Source organism: Ambystoma mexicanum, chromosome 1p (assembly GCF_040938575.1).
Source record: "Ambystoma mexicanum isolate Mex_15411 chromosome 1p, UKY_AmexF1_1, whole genome shotgun sequence".
NCBI lineage: Eukaryota > Metazoa > Chordata > Amphibia > Caudata > Ambystomatidae > Ambystoma > Ambystoma mexicanum.
In genome coordinates, this window is record NC_090921.1 from 826,963,667 (window position 1) to 826,981,526 (window position 17,860).

General features: G+C 47.1%; 1 protein-coding gene across 1 annotated transcript in view; it reads right to left on the bottom strand.

The window, feature by feature from the left end:
• Positions 1-1,174: 1,174 nt before the first annotated feature.
• RBM8A (RNA binding motif protein 8A) overlaps positions 1,175-17,860 on the bottom strand; it is a 60,900-nt gene continuing 44,214 nt past the window's right edge. Inside the window, exon 6 of the mRNA XM_069652658.1 lies at positions 1,175-1,698. Within this exon, the coding sequence (XP_069508759.1) occupies positions 1,653-1,698 (46 nt within the window). The 3' untranslated portion in view covers positions 1,175-1,652. The remainder of the gene's footprint in view (positions 1,699-17,860) is intronic.

Here is a 17,860-nt window from a genome sequence, read left to right on the forward strand (position 1 = left end):
GGCGCCAGAAATACCGGCACCGGAAATAGCGTCAAGGACTGTGGCAGCCATTTTAAAAACACAATCTACCCTGAATACCCCTGTTCCTGCTGCCATCCAGTCGAAGTGCTGCACAAACATGTCCCATGAAAAAAGGTTTGAGGCACCAGATACCTGGCTCAGCAAATCTAAATGTTCAGAGGTGCAGCTCACTGCATTGTCAGATGCTGTGGTAGAGCATACTGATGAACTATTCGGCAGTAGGCACAGGAAGACCAGTGTGCATAGGAAGAGTGCCATTTGGGCAGAAGTCATGGCAAGGGCGACAACTGTGGGAACTGCACCCCGCATTTTGCCATAAAACACTGGGACGACCTTAAGGCAAGGGTCCATAGCTTTATATTTGATACAGTTCTGGAGTGCAATTTATGGTGAATAGTCCTTAGTAATCACAGCGGCAGCTTATGTGGGGCAACTAGTGGCTAGGAAATTGTCCATCGAACACTAAAGGCTTAAAAGCAGAACCTAAGTGTCCTGGACCAATTCTACACCGAGTTGAAGGTCAAGGGTGGTGGGCCTGGGAAACATACATATCCAACTAGGTGCATTTGGAGGAATTCTTTGAATACAGGGTCCCTTTTACAAAAAAGGGTTTAATTGAATGTGCTGTATAATTTAATTCTATTTTAACTAACATTTGCCATTGTGAAAACCTCATTGTAATAGGTTTTAAGATGTGAATACTCAAAATGTGTGCTTGGGGAATTCGTTTCAACAGTAAAAAAAATAAATATAAAACTTTAAAAAAAAAGTACAAATGTACCAAATGCACTTAAAAATAATACATACAATATAACACTATCAACTCTACCAAAAATAGCTCTGGGTCGGATTTCTGCAGTAGCGTCGAACAGACATTAAACTGTAATGCTAAGGACTGCTTGCATGAGCAAATAGACAGGAATAGAGCAGCTTTGAAATGCAAAATCTCTGCAAGGATTTTTCTTGATTAAAACAAAATGAACATCAAGTTTTGATGTATTTTTCTTAAAGAAAACGTAACAACTGGGTGCAGAAGTCATCAGGTAGTGCGTTTCACAGCAAAGTTCCATGGAATCTTGAAAGGTCTCGCATAGATTTCATGCTCTGTTATTTTACACCAGATAAACCGTTCAAATGCAGGCAAACGCACAAAAACCATTAGAAGACTTTATTTAAAACTGCACCGTTCTGTACCAAGAGAACTGTTTAGGCAAGTTGCGTTCACGTGTGGAAAGAATAATTGGCAACCACTGTCTTGACTACAGAGTTTGCCCATGCACTTTTGTTTGGATGATGCAATATTCTAACATTTGAGTTTTCAAAGGTATCACAGAAAAAGAAAACCACAGGTCCTTTTCATGGGTTTGAAACGCATCTTTATGTGCCTAAAAACAACTGTTTATTTTGAGTCAATGGAAAATAAGAAAAACGAAACCTGACCTGCCGTCAGGAAACAAATTCACAAATATGGGACAGGTATTTGTTTCATGATGGACACAACTGGCGTGGGGGGGGTGGGGGGGTCAGTGTTTCAAGATAATTCACTCCTGCAATTTACATCCAAGGCTCCAAAAACAGGGCGGGTTGGGGTGGAGGGCGTAGGAAGGAGTGGAGTACAAGGATGCAAGATTTCAACGTCTTCTCCTTTCTGGCGTCCTGCTCCTCCTTCGCCCACTCCTGAAAGAAAAAGAAACGTTACTCGCAATTAAAATGTTTGCCAGACATACATACTTCGATCTAGTAATAAAAGAAATTACACAGGATACATTAAATCAAGCATTAAAAAAACCGAACTTCTTTATCAATGGCCCAATCAGTAGACACTGCATGAGTATTTTAGGATTTAAATTGGATTCCTATTGTTTCACAAGTCAACAGCAGGGCACGTACAGGAACAGTGACTTTCTTGAAGGATTGCAAACATCCGATGTCTGTCTTGCCCACTAGAACTATGCAAATGTGGGATAGCTCGTGAATATGTTGGGAACTTCTGATGTATCCATTTAAAAAATTTAAAAAAACTGAATCTCTGCTGTATAACGATTAAATCAATTCCCCATCTCAGAACTTAACTGTGTGGGGTCGAAATTATACAAGTCACAACAATGTCTAACTATTCCTCGGTAGGAGTGGAATAGGGTCACAATCAAGAAACACGTTATTTGGGTGTTTTACTTTAATCAGGAGGCCACAAATAACTTGTATTTTCTTTTTAATGACGATTATACCCAGTCTTGTCGTGCCATTTTTGAAGTGTGTTTGGATTGTTATTTGGAGGACTGTTTAAAACTGCCATCTGGTGATCACAGCAGATGTTTGCTTATCTAGTCTAAAAGATAAGCCTGCAAGGGCCCCATGCGTTTCACTGAATGTTCCTCAGGGATACTGCATGCAGTGCTGTGGGGTACATGCACTTTTTAGTCAGCAACTTGCCAAAAGACACAGATTGGACATTTTTATTTCAACCTCCATGTTCTAGCTATAAACCACGTCGAAATTCTTTTCATTCCCTCTGAAAAGATTGGTAATGCATATTAGACTGTCAGTTTGTATGGAATCGGCTGAATATATGCGGCATTTGCTTTATTCATTAAGTAGATACTCCAGTTGGTTTTTATGAGATCATCATTCAGAGACTGGTTTTTAATTTCCACTGATAGTCAGTATTATTCCTTTTTTCTTTATGAAACCGTTTTAGTGCTGTTTTATTTTAATGAAAATCAAATACATTTTGCAGTAACAAATACACCATTAGAAATTCGGCCCAAAAAAAAAATATATTATAGAAATGCATAAACATCTCTTTAACCCAATTACTGGATATTTACTTTCTCTTAATTGCCTTTTGTGGAAATGAAGCCTGAAGTGTAACACAGATTCACATTTACAGACAGGATTCACTGGCAGCGTCCTGAATTCGTGTACCTCCTACCCCTCAGATATCTCGGGTAATAGGTAGTCGAGAGGAACACATTGCCTTCTAACAGACTCCCAAATATACGGAAATGTCCCCCAAGGCTCCATCCTCTTACCAATCCACTTTAACCTTCACATTGATCCTCTGGGCACCCACCTTGAACATCTTGAACATCCAGATATAGATATCCACCAAAACATGGATGCTACTCAGTTATACATGAGAGTAAAAAGCCCACAGGACATCAGTCATCTTGGAGATTACCTAGTCATCATGCAGTCTTGCAGAGGTTACACTTGAGGTAGGCAGTCCACATCCAAGACAGTCATTTTTCCTCATTGGTCCCTCTACTAAACAACTTGTCCAACAATGGCTCCATGATATGCACCTAGAAAGATTTGAGCCACAACTCTTAGTTGAGGCAGAATCCCTAGGCTTCAACGTCAACAGCAGCAGGTCCTTCCAGAAACACAGCCAAGAAGGCCCAAACTGCCTGGCTCCAATTCTCTCTGCTTCACAAAATGAAACTTAACAGGGATCGAAATTAAGATCGGACAAGGAGCTAAAAGGAGCTCCTGGGTAGCCAGCATTAACCAGTGACCAGAAACTACCACTGGAAAACGAGGGCCTAGTACATAGTGTTCTGCAAAGCAAACATCCGAACAAGATAAAACTTATTTTGTCCATAATTTAGGACCCCTAAATGTCATATGTGTCCTAATGCTAATTTGAAGATTGTCCCACATGGGTGAATGTGTGTTTGGCATCAGTCGGCCTGAGGAGCAAATGGTAGCTGCAGGTAGATGTTGGCATCAAGCTAATCGTGCCTTTCTAGGCTACAACCAGGAGCTAAATAGATCTCAGCTCTTGATTTCAAACCATGCATTCATCCCGCAAAGCTCCACGTATCTAGTGGCAAACAATCCTTGCGCAGCAAATCAACAAACTGGCTCAAATCACAACTCATCCACAAAGAGGACCCACAAATAACCCTCCTCTTGTCACGCACCCAGCCTCTTGAACTTTTTTCCCTGGATCAGCTCAGAATGCCCCTATAATTCTCCAATTCCACAAAGCACTCAAAACGTGACTTTTACAATACCTGACCAAGCTGCATCCCAATGGACAAACTGATGCGCAGACAACAACTCACAGTACTGCCTACTGTTAAAGACGTCAGCCCAGGCACTGGCTACCCGCACCCTGTATAACCCTCAAATGGTCTCAAACTAGGTCTCTACTTTAAACAATAGATAATGAATTCAGAATTTAGGGAAAGCGGACACCGCTTTAGAACTTTGTACTATACAACTACCCTCATAAGAAAGGCATAGAAGACACTGTCACAGTCTAATAATGTGTAAAATGTAGAGCCTAGGATGGCCATCGGTATATATTGGAGACACTGAAGATACTAATGCAATTAATGTTTATAAAGAATAGGCACTCATGGCTGCACTTTCGTAAATAAGAGTTATTTACAGATGCTCAGAAAGCAACGTACTGAATAGCAGGAGAGGGACAAAACAACATGTGTAAAATGACGGTCTCCACAAACTGCAGAAACACCAAGGCCCATTAGTAAGTCCTTCACAAAACAAAGTAGAATTCTGAGGTCAGGTGTCAATCCCTCGGATTCAGCAATGATATTCTGTGCCATCAGCTTTAATCCTACTGTCATAGGTCCCTGCAGAGCTGCCTCTGCAATTGCTCATTGGATGGACGCCGGGCAGTTGCAACAAGTCAAGTTGTGCTCCAAGTCCCTGCTGCAACAAGGCAATTTTGAGACTCAGTATGCTGATGCCTTTGCTTCTGCGAGTGTGAAGGGTTCTACCAGTAAGTGTTGCAATAAGTCCTTTGATTAGCAGCCGAGCAAAGTGTGCTGATTAAACACTTTACATCATGACCCCTGAAATATACAGGGAAAATATTCCAGAGGTGCATGCGCTTTAGGGGTCTATGGCAGCTGCAAAAATATATGAAATTATACAAATACAAATTATGGTGTATAGACCAAGCAAAGAGACCTCCATTTATAAGCCTCCTAATTTAGCAACCAATTTGATGTCACGCTTGCAACTAAGGGATCCCAGCACCGCCCAGTGCACCATTTGGACAAACGGGAAGGTGGTTTATAAGAACTGCTTCAATACAGTACTCAAGACTGCAATCTCGTACACTCTACCAGAGGGGCACTCCATACAATTGGCAAAATTAGCACAGATCCAATACATTGTAGGGTGCACCCACAGCCACTCTTGGGGAGGGCAAGAGCGATTTCGCATTACCACCAAAGCACCACCCTTCCCAAAACCAGGTCTGGAAGCCAGTTTATGTACCGATGCTAAAATGGTTGAACTAGATACAAGCCACTGAGGAGTATGGGGCATATTTGAGAGGAGGGTGAGCAAAATGAAGCCAACAGCCACGTGGAGGATACTGGCCAATACAAATATTAGAATTATTCTTTTGTAATGTGCTTAATACCAGGGAATGGTTTCTAGGCGCTGGATCGGGATTCAAACCTGTGTTGCTCTGTGTTGTCTTGCTTCCATGACAAACGAGTTGCGCCCGAGCTATCCTTCCTCCCCAATTTGAAAACAAGGTTTTAAAAAACTCCCAAAACACAGCAAGGAAACAACACTAGAAGAGCCGCAATCTCAAATTTAGTACAGCAAAGAAAACCAACTAGAAAATGCATAGCCACTGATTTGACCGGACTTATTAAAAGAATGTCCTGCTAACCATTGCCACACAACTCAAGTCAGGCTTTTCTCTTGTCAATCATCAGAAAAATGAGTTTCAACAGTAGCATGGCTTCACTGGGCAATTCAACGCTCCAGTAGGATGCAGCAAGCATTGTTCACGGTTTCTTCGTCGAGTTGTTCTTCCCAGTGGTCGACTGTCTTTAGTCCCAAAACCCTCTCCTTTTAAGCACGTTTCTCCCATTCATGCACAGCCTAGCTGTCACTCAAACAGCCAATCAGGACTCGGTGCATTCAGGCATTCCTTAAGACAGGACAGGAGAGTTTCAGGAACCTCCCTCAACTTCCTGCCCTTCCATACACACTTGAGTCAGAGGCGAATTTCAATACTTAAACCTGCCAAAGGCAAAACAAACTAAGGGCTCAAGCCTGGCTTGGCTTGCAGAGTAAGACACAAGACCGACCTTAACCTGAAAATAGCAAAAAAAGAAGTCGGTGCCATTTTGACAAACTAGTCACCCATGAGTGCTACACTGCAGCCGAGGATTCAGCCTGCGGTAGTAAAGCACAATGGTAGGAAAATTAAACCACTGCCACCAGCCATTTAAAAGTAATGCGGGTAACATTAAAAAAAAAAAAAATGTTAGATGAGTAGGTTAGGAAAAGGGGCTCCCAAGTAACCCCCCAGCACTCCACATAAGACGGGGTGTGCTGGACCTACAAAGAGAAAAGTTAAAGTCAATTTCACTTTACTATTCTTGGGAACAGTAGTTGACCCAAGAAAAGGTATTTAAACCTTATGAGAAATCTAAAGGATTTCTCTGCGACACTGCACTGAAGGTGCTGTGTGTCACCATACAAAAAGAAGATGCCTATGGAGTGGAGTTTGTCAGATTCAAAAAACAAAAAGGAGAAACACAATCCAAATCAGGTCAAAACACGAGAGAGTGAGAAAAAGGGCTCACTGCACTACAGAAAAAGGCACTGACAATTCTGCTGTATAACGTATAGTGCCGCGCACCCGCTTTTTTAACAGAGCAATGATAGGTTCATTAATTTATAAAGTCACACAAAGTCTGTAGAAAGGAAAAGAAGGGTTATTCAAAACTATTAGCAGTAGAATATTTCTCAGCAACACTTCAAGGCTCCTAATGCTTTAAAAGTCCATTCCTTAACTATCCAAAAGTCAGTTTAGGAGTGGAACAAAAGTCTTATGCACAAGAAAAGGCAAAGATTCTCAGGAAACTTTCAGACACAAATAAAATACTATAGATAATGTCTTGGGACACTGCAAAGGACACCCTAATAGAACACTAGTGGGAAGCCTGTGCCAGCGATATGGGAGGGGGGGGGGAGACACCGAAACACCTTGTAACTCACTCCAGCAACATTGCAGCGACTCTTCGGCTTGAGGTAAGGTCTACCTTGAGCTACACAGTACCTTAGGTTAGAAGTAAATGAAGCTGGATTTGTTCCTGTGCAGCAGAGATGGATCCGGTCTCCAGATTCCTCGGTCTGGTGAGGAAAGGAAGGACTCTGAATGGGATGCCACATCAGTAGTCGTGACAAAGGACACTCTGCATGGATTTCTTCGGTCTTCCGCATCAGTCTGGTTTTAGTGCCTTTTTAATCAGCTCCAACAAAGGACGGTTATCACCAGATCTTCCTCGGTTCTTCAGTCCTACACTCTGGTGAGGGGACATGGATGAGTGGGATCGTGCCTCCAGAGGTCCAACTGGAGCTCAAAGTTTTAGACCGAGTCGGGCTTGCAAATGGGTCGAAGGTCTCCTGCTATACACGGTTTGCATCCCTGGAAGGTCACAGCACCCCGGGGATGGCTCGATCTGCAATTCGTCTCAGGGCTGGTTGGTCCCACAAGCCAACAGGGAAGGAGGAGCCCTCTTCGGAGCTTCGCTGTTGATAAGAAAGTGGGGTCAGGACAGCAGTGGTCGCTTCACAGGAGTCTCTGGTAGTCTTCATCTTTGTATCTTCTGTTCCAGTAGTCAACTTACCTTCTGCCTCAGGAACATCACCTTTTATTCAGATTTCCCATTCACTCCTCTCTGCAAACTCTCCCAGCAGTTTACAAAAAGGGTCATGTGGCTTCCAATCAGGACAGTCAGCCCCCAGTGGGAACTGGTTCCATTAAGGCACTCTGGCAGACAAAGGGGAGTGCAAAAATCCTCCCCCATTTCCTGCCTTCACAGAGACTGAAGCCTAGGTGGAGACACTGTGTTCCTGCCAAAAGCAGACCTTCCGCCTCCCAGAATGGTAGAAGGGCTAGCGAGGACAACCACAGAAGAAGTCGAAAAGAGAAAGGAGCCCCTATGTTAGGACATAGGGGACCCTTTGGTGCAGAACAGTCTGCGAATACAGTCTGCGGTAGAAAATAGCACTAAAGTTGGTAGAACACGTCCACTGCCACCAGCCATAACTTTAGGGTTGTCAGTGCGACTAGAAAGTCACAGGAGCAGAGAGAAAGGGGATACTAGTTATCCCTTTAGCACTTCACACAAATGTGGTGTGTGCTAATCTCTCAGAAGTAAATATTTTAGGATGGATATCCCCCTGTCCTGAAGAACAGTAGTTCTAAAGAAATATAAAAGACATAACAAAAACCCCACGGGGGGGTGTTGTGTGCTTCAAAATTAACGCAAAAGCCTCAAAGCGGTATGGAGGAAAGCAGACGCCACAGAGTAAGGTAATTAAAAAAAATAACAGTTCCCAAAAAGTCAGAGCAAATAAGAATTAACGAGGAGAAAACAAAAAAAGGCTCCCCTCATTCAGAATAAAAAGAAAAAAAGACCCAGAAGTCCAGCAAAAAGTGCTGGGGGTCTCAATGGGAGAGGGCACGGGTGCGGGGGGATTACGCATAAAACATACAAAGAAAAAGCGTCAATGTGAAGTGCACCAATATATTTGTATGATTTACCAGATTCTAAAAGTTGTCGAGTTCCTTTAAAAATAAAGTTATGTTTTCATATATTGCCCGATTTATTAATGAAATTAAGCATTAACATGACAGAAGCAATAGGTAATATTGCTTGGTCATTAAAAGATAAGGCACTTCTAAAAAGGTATTGTTTTTCTATTCAATTAAAATTATGTTTCCTTCCACAAGTTTATCCTGGTGTTATATAGCGGCTAACAATTTGCCTAACTTTGGAACAATATTGCAGTGAGTCTACAGTGTGTTAGAAAGTATGATGCCCCAATGGAGGTAAAGGGGTCCAGTTTACTTTTGCACTGTGACTTTAGAGGGCATTGAATTAGAGAAAAGGGGTACAACTGTAAATCAAGTTAGCGAAAAAGCTCTGGGGAGGACGGCAGAGATAAAATATATGTATATTTGATTAACCATTTCTGTGGTGAACAGACCCCAACCCCATCATAAGCATTCAAGACATTTCAGAAGGGACCTGAGCTCATAGCAGGTAAGCAATTACACGTGTATTTCTGGGTCTGGCTACTCTGCCCAAAATAAACCTTGACATCAAGCAATCCAATCCCTCACTAGATCCATTAGAGGCCATACCCATCTGTTTTAAGCAGAGAAAGATTTAGCAGTCCCCATTGATTTCCAAATTTTGTGGCAAGAAAAGAAAACATTGTGGCAGAAACAAATTGTAAAGAATTTATGCTTAATATAACCTTACAGAATTCCAATTCTACTAGCCGTTCCCAGCTTAACATATGCCGTTTTAGCAGAAGGTCCATATTGATTGGAAATTTATAGGGCCACACTTCTGACCCCCTCCCCCCACCTTAAATATCAGAAATACCACTGATCGCTTCCAGAAAGGGGGCGTAGGTCCCTGTAAATTATTAATGGGCATTGAAAAGGCTAAGCATATAGGTAACTGTCTTCTTTTGAAGTGATGGCATAAGATTGCCTAGTTGCATAATTGCAGCACCTACTTTCGATTCTAGCTCGTGAGGAGGCCTCAGCCTACAGCGTTTCACTCTTTAGAGACTGCAACACTGAGCCGGTAATTCACTATTCATGGACACTGGAACCGCTGTGCCCTGTGTGAAGAGAAGTGAGGGTGGAAAGAAGTAACTTGAAATTATTCCGTTATGTTTGCGATAGTCGAAGGGGACTGCGTAGAACCATGCTCATTCAGTTTAAATTATAGCTGTTCCAGTGGAAGGGCACACAAAGGTGCACTTTGCCATTTGGACAGCAGAGGGCAACCCAACACTGATGAATTGCATCAGCCGAGTACAAATTTGTGGATTAGACTAACAGCAAAAGAAGCAGATTGTTGAAATACAGCGTTTGCCTTTTTGGTGCCATTTCACAAATGAAATAGCATATTTAAGCATTGGCAATGCCAAAAGATTTGGCGTTCACTGACATTTGCATTTATAGGGTGCAAGGAGGAGAGTACAAAGTTTCAAAAGGAGGATGCGATAAGGTGCATAGCTGGGTGTGCTGGAGAAGGTGCCATCGATGAGCAAGAAGAAATGAGGAGGGTGGGGGGTAGGCGGGCAGGATTAGAGAGGGGGCCAGGGGTAGAGAGGTGGTTCAAAAAACATGACAGAAAGCAGCCTCGGGTTGACTTGTGAAAAGTAGCCCAAAATAACCCAAAAAAAAAAAAGACCCAGCGCATGTAATGGGGTGAGGGAGTTTGGAAGGGGTAGAGTAGGAGTGGGGTGGCCTCATTAAGCGCTCAACCCACGCAGCTCTCTCACCTCTAACAAAACCCTGCTGTTCCCAAACCCCAGCGCATAACCTGCGGGCAGCAACCCTGGCCAGGGCTTTCACAAACACGGTGCAAGCACTCACACAGAGCTATCATACTGCTTTAAACAACTCTGCTAATCCTAAACACCCCAGCACATAACCTGTGGGCACCAAGGGCTTTTCCACCCGGAAGTAAAAATACTCTACTCGTGCGCAACAAGACTGCTACCACAGAAGTGATGGGTGGAAGGTTTTGAATAAATCTGTACCACCGGCAATGCTCTGGGCAACCTTCCACACCACCGTGTTTTAGCCCGTCTGCGCCATTGCAAAAGGGGACCAGCCATATGCAAATCAGTCAGGTACTGCCACCAATGGTAGCAGCCCAGCCCGAACTGCTAGGCCAGGTCCCCTCTGCACGGAAACACAAGCAACCCCAGACATGTTTCGGCCTTGTTGGGCCTCCCCAGTGAGGTGCAGCTTGGTTCCCTATGGCGCAGCGAGCAAGGGCTCCACGTCTGGCATACCCTCTCTCACAGTGAGACAAACTGACCACAGAAGTGATGGGTGGAAGGTTTTGAATAAATCTGTACCACTGGCAAGGATGCCCCAGCTCCACTTTGTCAGCAATGCAGACCCAGCTCTGCTTCGAACTAGGCACCACAGCTGTACCTAACCTGCCTTTCTCATCTCAATGGCAGAGCACAACTCCTGGTCTTCAGCTGCCTGAACTACTCAGAAAAAGGAAGCCAAATTCACCCTTACCTTGCCCCCAAGTGCCACTTGCATATGAGCCCTTGCTGAACAAAGAATATGGTATTTCAGCTGCCAGCACGAACCTAAAAGAGACCATCGACGCACCAGCCTCCTCGCAGTTTAGCAGCAAGCACTTTAGCATGTTGCAAAGGCTTAGAAAAGCATAGTGTGCCTCATCTAGAGACAGTAACGGGACGAATGCCTACTTTTTCGCAACATTGTTTAAATAATAAAAACTGTTTTAAAAAAAAAAAAAACACACCAAACATTACAACCAATTAGGACGTTCATAGTCAATATCAAAACATCACATTATACAGTGTCATCCTCCGTCCTCCCCCCTCCCTCCCAACAAACGTTACATCCGTGCCATCCACATGAGTATTCTCAGGTATCTCGGTACATGTCAATTCGTCGGAGTCTTGCGTTACGTGAGTGACCTGGTGAGGGTTTGCCATCGAGGTCACCAATTGCCTCCAAGCTATCAGGGGGCCCACTTCTTCTTCGCCCCCTCTAGTGACCGCCTCATACCATACCGCAGTTTCTGCCTCCGCCCATTTCAATAGGTCTGCCCACCACATCTCCACCTTGGGCCTATGGGCCGCTTTCCAGCACATCGCTATTCTGCGCTGGGCCAAGATGTAGGCCAGGTCCTTCATCTTGCTGATGTGCTTAGAATTACGTGGCCTGGGAAAACTCCCCAGCATGCAGGCCCAAGCAGACCTCACGTCAAGCACCACTCCCCCACTGGCCAATATCAACTTAATTTCTTCCCAGAATCTCTGTGCCTCGGGGCAAGCCCAGAACATGTTCAGCAGCCCTGCCTCCACCTCCCCGCACCTGGGGCATTTCTGTATGGCCGAGCCTCCAAACCTGGCTATTCTTCCGGGGGGGGGGGGGGGGGGGGGGTCAAGTAAGCTCTATGGGTGACGTACAACTGGATCTGCTGGTGTCTCGCATTCCAGGACACCTTTTTAATGGTACCTCTGAGCTCTATCCCACTGTCCCTCTGGCACGAGTTCTCCTACCTCCTCCTCCCAGTCATGCCTCAGATGAAGCAGCTCCTTCCCCGCATTCACACTCAAGAGCTCATTTATCCTAGATATTTCATGCCCACCCTCCGAGACGTCATACATCATTTCCAGGGTGGCATCAGGTTCCTCTGCTAGTACCATCTCAGGCCACCTCTCCCTCACCCGTCTCATAAGCCTGGTATAAGCAATGTACTGGCCTCCATGCACCCCCGTCTCCTCCTGTAACCTCTGAAATTCCAGTGCCTCCCCCTCATGCCATATATCTCCGAGGGTAGCTAGGCCCACCGGTTCCCAGTATCTATGGACCCATTTGAACAGCTGGGAGTCTCCCCCGCATAGCACTACCAGCGGGACCTGCTGAGAAAGTGGATCTGGGACGCCCACAGTTCGCCATGCTCTGCACCAAATTTCCCAGCCCAGCTCCAATAATCTCCCCATCCCCGTTATTATAGCTTTATGCAACCACACTGTCTCTCTTAGGAAGTATGGAGCTGCATCACCTTGCAAAAGCCTGGTCTGCCGAGTCCTCTGCAGACAACCACCTTGCCACATCACAACAGCTGTCCTGCCAGGTAATACAATTCAAAATTCGGCAGGTTTATGCCCCCCCCCCCCTTATCGCATGTATTCTGTAGTTTCCACAGGGCAACCAGAGTACTAGAGTTGCCCCATATGAAGCCCCTGCACATGCCATGAAGTCTCACAAAAAAGCGTCTGGAGATAGGGTAAGGGACATTCAAGAAAAAAATGCAAGAGTCTGGGCAAAACCACCATCTTGAGCAGCGCTGCTCTTCCGATCATAGCTAAGGGTAATCTAGACCAGAACGCCATGCTATTTTTAATTCCCACAATTGCCTTCTCTGTGTTATGTTTGTGCTCTATCTCTATCTTATGGTAAATGTTTACACCCAGATATCTGAACGTCTTGGTTTGCCAGGGAATCTGCATGACGGGTAGCCTATCTAGTGGGGTATTCCTATACCTTCCCAAGGGGAACAGACTAGACTTCCCGGGGTTCACCGATATGCCCGAGAGGGTGGCATAACTATCCATCACCTCCAGCACATATTGCAGGTTCTCCTCCGGGTAGCGCAAGTAGAGGAGCATATCATCTGCATACAATGATGTCAGGTGTCGTGCGAATCCCTACCTCCCCGTATTGTTGCCTCAGGCAAATTGCCAGCGGCTCCAATGATAGAATATACAGCATGGGCGACCAGGGACATCCCTGTCTGGTCCCCCTGCTGAGTTGCCATTTGTCTGAAATGATGGTCCCTGTTTTAACTCTCGCAATCGGGGAGCTGTATAACATCTGGACCGCCCTGATGTATCCTGGTCCCATCCCGTAACCTTTCAGGGACGCCATCAGCCATGGCCACCGCACAGAATCAAATGCCTTAACCGCGTCCAGCGACACGATAGCCAACTCGCCCGGGTCCTCCTCGGCATGATCGATGATATGGTGCAGTCTTCTGTGATTGTCTGTGATATTTCTACCGGGGACATAGCCCGTTTGGTCCGGGTGTATCAACTTGCCAATCAGTCTCTTAAGTCTGTTGGCCAGCACTGCCTAAGCATAGACAAGGGTCTATGAGACCCGCACTCCTCGTCCGGCTTGCCCGGTTTCAGGAGCTGGATGATCACTGCCTCACAGAGACAAGCCGGCAGTTCTCCCTGCTCGTAAGCTTCATTAAACATGACCAGCAGTGGCTGGAGTAGCTCCTGCTTGCATGCTTTATAAAACTTGCTAAGTAGCCCATCTGACCCAGGCGCTTTACTTGTGGGCAGGTGTTGATCACCGCCTCAAGTTCCTCTAAGGTGATGGGGGCCTCTAAATCTGCGCGTTCCAAGTCATCCAGGGTGGGCAGCCCTAGGTCATCTATTGTTTCCAGTATTTCTTGACTCATCTTCCCCAGCGTCCTCGTATAATTGTTTGCAATACTTGAGGAACTCCTCGTTTACCCCTTCCTGGGTGACAGATATGACCTTCAGCGTCCCTGACCTCTCTGATCACCTGGCGGGGTGTCTCATTTTTGTATAGCCAGGCCAGTAATCTACCCGGTTTATCCCCTCCCACATGCTGCCTTTCTGTATATTGCTTATAATTAAGGTTGCAAATTTCTGTCCCAGAGTTCACTACAGGCCATCTGCAAGTCTCTTATTTTAGCGCTGTCCTCCCGGGTAGTCCCCACACTTTGTATCAGGCCCTCTAACTCTCTTTCCGTTTCCTGCAGTTCCCGTTCAATACCCCCTAGGAGTCCCTTGGATTTAGATATAGCCACCCCGCGCACCACCACCTTAAATGCTTCCCATACTGTTCCCACAGAGCGTACACTACCCGTGTTGAGTTCAAAATATTCCTCAATGGCCTCCCTCATGTCCTCTCGGAATCCCACATCCTGTAGGGCCTCAGCTCTGAGTCTCCACGTCCGGATGCACGCTCTGGGGGGTTGATGTCGCCACTCTATGACCAAAGGCGAATGATCAGAAAGTACCCGGGCTTTGTACTCCGCACCCACCATTTCTCCCACAATCTCAGCGGCGGCAAACACATAGTCCAGCCTCGTATGCAGGTCATGTGGCACCGCGTAATGCAAATATCGCCTTTCCATTGGATGCAGCTGCCTCCACACATCCTCTAGGCCAAGGTCCATCAACAGCGTTCTCAGTGCCCTAGCTGCTGGCGCAGGCTTTTCTAACTTTTCATCTGACCTGTCTATGCTGGGGTTCAGGGTGCAATTGAAGTCCCCTCCCCACATTGCGCCACCCACAAGGGGCTACTTTTACTATACAAGGATCTAAAATATGCCGCTGTATCATGGTTGGGGGGCATACAAATTTATAATGTTCACTTCTCTGTTCTCCAGGAGCCCCGCCACCACCATTCTACCTTCTGGATCAGTCGACCTGAGCAATTGGAATGGCACATGCGGCGCCACCCATGTAATCACCCCTCTTGCATATGCCGAGTACGTGGCCCCTATGACGTTGCCCTTCCATTTCCTCCCGACTACCTCCAACTTCTCCTTGGTGAGGTGTGTCTCCTGTAGCAGAGCTATGTCAAACCGCATCCTCTTTAGATACATCACCTTATTACATTTTAGGTAACTATTGAGGCCCCGCACATTCCAGGTCACGACTGAGATTACCCGATGGAATTGACTTGGTATCCTTCCCCTCCCCACTCCCTCTGATGTCTTCTTAGATGGCCTGTTTTCCGACTTCTGACCCTCCCAACCTCAACAACTCCCCCCGCCCCCTTTTCCCAACCATGCCCCACTGCACACAACCCCCCCCCCCTCCCAACCCCAACAAATGCCCAGCTCCATCCCTGGATCTCAGGCCGACCCGCGTCTGGTCCTGTCTCGCGAGCCGAGGACTAGGACCCCGCGGAGTGTCATCAAACTAACAGTGACCTAACTAAGCGCAATGCTATGGGGTTCAAGGGATATCTCCCAGGAGCTCCTACTTGTTTTGCTTTTAGCGGTTCCTGTAAGCATGTATTTTCTGCCACACATCCCCCACAGGCTTTATTCAGTACCATACCCTAGTCCCAATGTCTTGCACTGTGTCACCCAAGATGACCCAGCTGTGTGTTACTTATCTGCTGCAGCATCCGTCTGGATCCCCCGTTCCTGGGGGCGACCCTGCATATTCAACCAGTCCATAGCATCCTCCAGCGTCTCGAAAAACAGGGTTTTGTTTTTGTGGAACACTTTCAGTTTGGCCGGATAAAGTAACATGTATCTGTGGCCAGCCTCCCTCAACCTCCTTTTCACCGACCCGAAGTTCATCCTGCTGCGTTGTACATGCAGAGTGTAGTCTGGGTACGCTGTGATTTTCATCGGCCCCCTTTTGATCGTGCCTCCCTTGCGGAAGAATTCCAGCATCTTCTCCCGATCCCGGTAGTTTAAAATCTTTGCAATCAGTGGCCGCGGGGGGCTCCCCGGGGGGCGGTCTCCTTGTCAAAGCCCTATGCACCCTTTCGACCATGAACCCCTGGGTCAGTCCTCCGCCAGTTACTTCCTGCAGGAGCATGGATTCCACATATTCAGTTGTGTTAGGCCCTTCCATTCCTTCTGGCAATCCTACAATACGAACGTTATTGCGTCTGGCGCGCCCTTCTGCCTCCGCTGCCCTGTTCTCCAGGTTGCCCACGTGCTGCACCAGGGCATGAAGTTCCGATCCGTGGGCGGCACATGCTGCCGTGTTTGTGGCCATCTCCTTCTCCTGGTTTCCGGTGCACTCCGCGAGTGTCCTCACGTCCTGTCTCAGCAGGTTAACCTCTTCCTGGACCGCTCCGATCTTGAGGTCCAGTCCTACTTTTAGGTCATGCATTGCCAGGCCTAGTTTGGTCTCCCAAGCAACCTTCAGGTCCGCAATCTCTGCCAGCACCTCCTGGATCGTTCCCGGTGTCTCCGCTCCCACCGTGATAGTATTCTTTTTGCTTTTGCCCCCCTCTACTCCTGTGGGTGTCTCGGCGTAGGTCTCCATCGTGGGCTGCTTGGTCCTGGGTCTGACAATTTTGTTAGACATTGTGCTGTGCCGTACGGACGCGATCCAGCGGCACCACCCCAGTCGCGAACTCCAACGTGGCGTCAGACCACTTTCAGTATTCAGGGGCCGCTTTAGCCGTATTCAGGCGTATTCTTGTTGCTCGCCGCCATACTGGAATGGGCTGTGTCCTCCCACGTACCTGCACCGCCACAGTGTTGCTCAGCAGTCCCCTGCTGTATCTCCTTCAGTGGCTAGTGGTTAGGTGCACACCCGGACCCTGCGCTTCCCCTCACCGGCTCTCCGCTGCCCACCAGGCCCACCAGCTCGCAGTCTTGTCTTTGGTGCCTTTTCTTGGCTCTTTGGCATTTGTGAATGGGTCCAGCAGCAGGTCAGCCCCCTTGTGTCTCCGGGCCGTCCCGCTCGGGTCTCCCCCCACCAGCGTGTGCTGTGTCTGCTGCCTCTGCAGTGTATGTGCAGCAGTTATGCTATGCTGTGGCTTGTGCCCTCCGGCCCCTTCCTGGGCCACGTGCTGTGTGTCCACCAATTGCTAGTGTTAGGCGTCTTTACTGGCGTCCATGTGGCTGCCCTGCCGCTGAAAATGCCTCCGTATGTTGCCACAACTGCCCGGGACCCATTCGTGGTGATCTTTTGGTCTGCCGCTGTGTCCTATTGCTTCTCCTTTCGGGCGAGCACTCACCCGCCCGCTCTCTGTGCTGATGTTGCAGGTATCGTGTCCAAGTGGGGTTGTCGTCCACAATCCTGACCCGGGCTGGGTGCGTGCGCCTGCACGTTTTCTGGGCTCTTGTAGGCTGGCTGGGCGTCTTCCCCAGAATGCCCCCGAAGTACATGAGGTCCAGGGGAGCCCACCCCACCAGGCCCCTTCTTGCCCACGCTGTCCAGTTTTCAGGGGCTCTGCAGCCACTGCCCAAAGTTCGCTACATGAATATGCTGGAAGTAAACCAGGATGTTAATGGCAGTCAGCCCGCCCCCGTTTCCTCGTATGCCAGTTCACTTTGCGTGTAGCAGGTGGCTCGATGCACTGTTTCAGAGCCCGCCATGCAGGGATACTCGTGTGGTACTCCATCATGCACCGTCTGCCCTTTCCCTTTTAAAATGTTCGTATTTATCCTTTTTTTTTTTTGTTTCTCCCCACTTTGTTTTTCACCCCACCGGCTTTAATTTATAGTTGAATCCCCGTCGTGAGCCCTCTGCGGCCACCAGGCTCTGTCTCAATGTTGCTCCG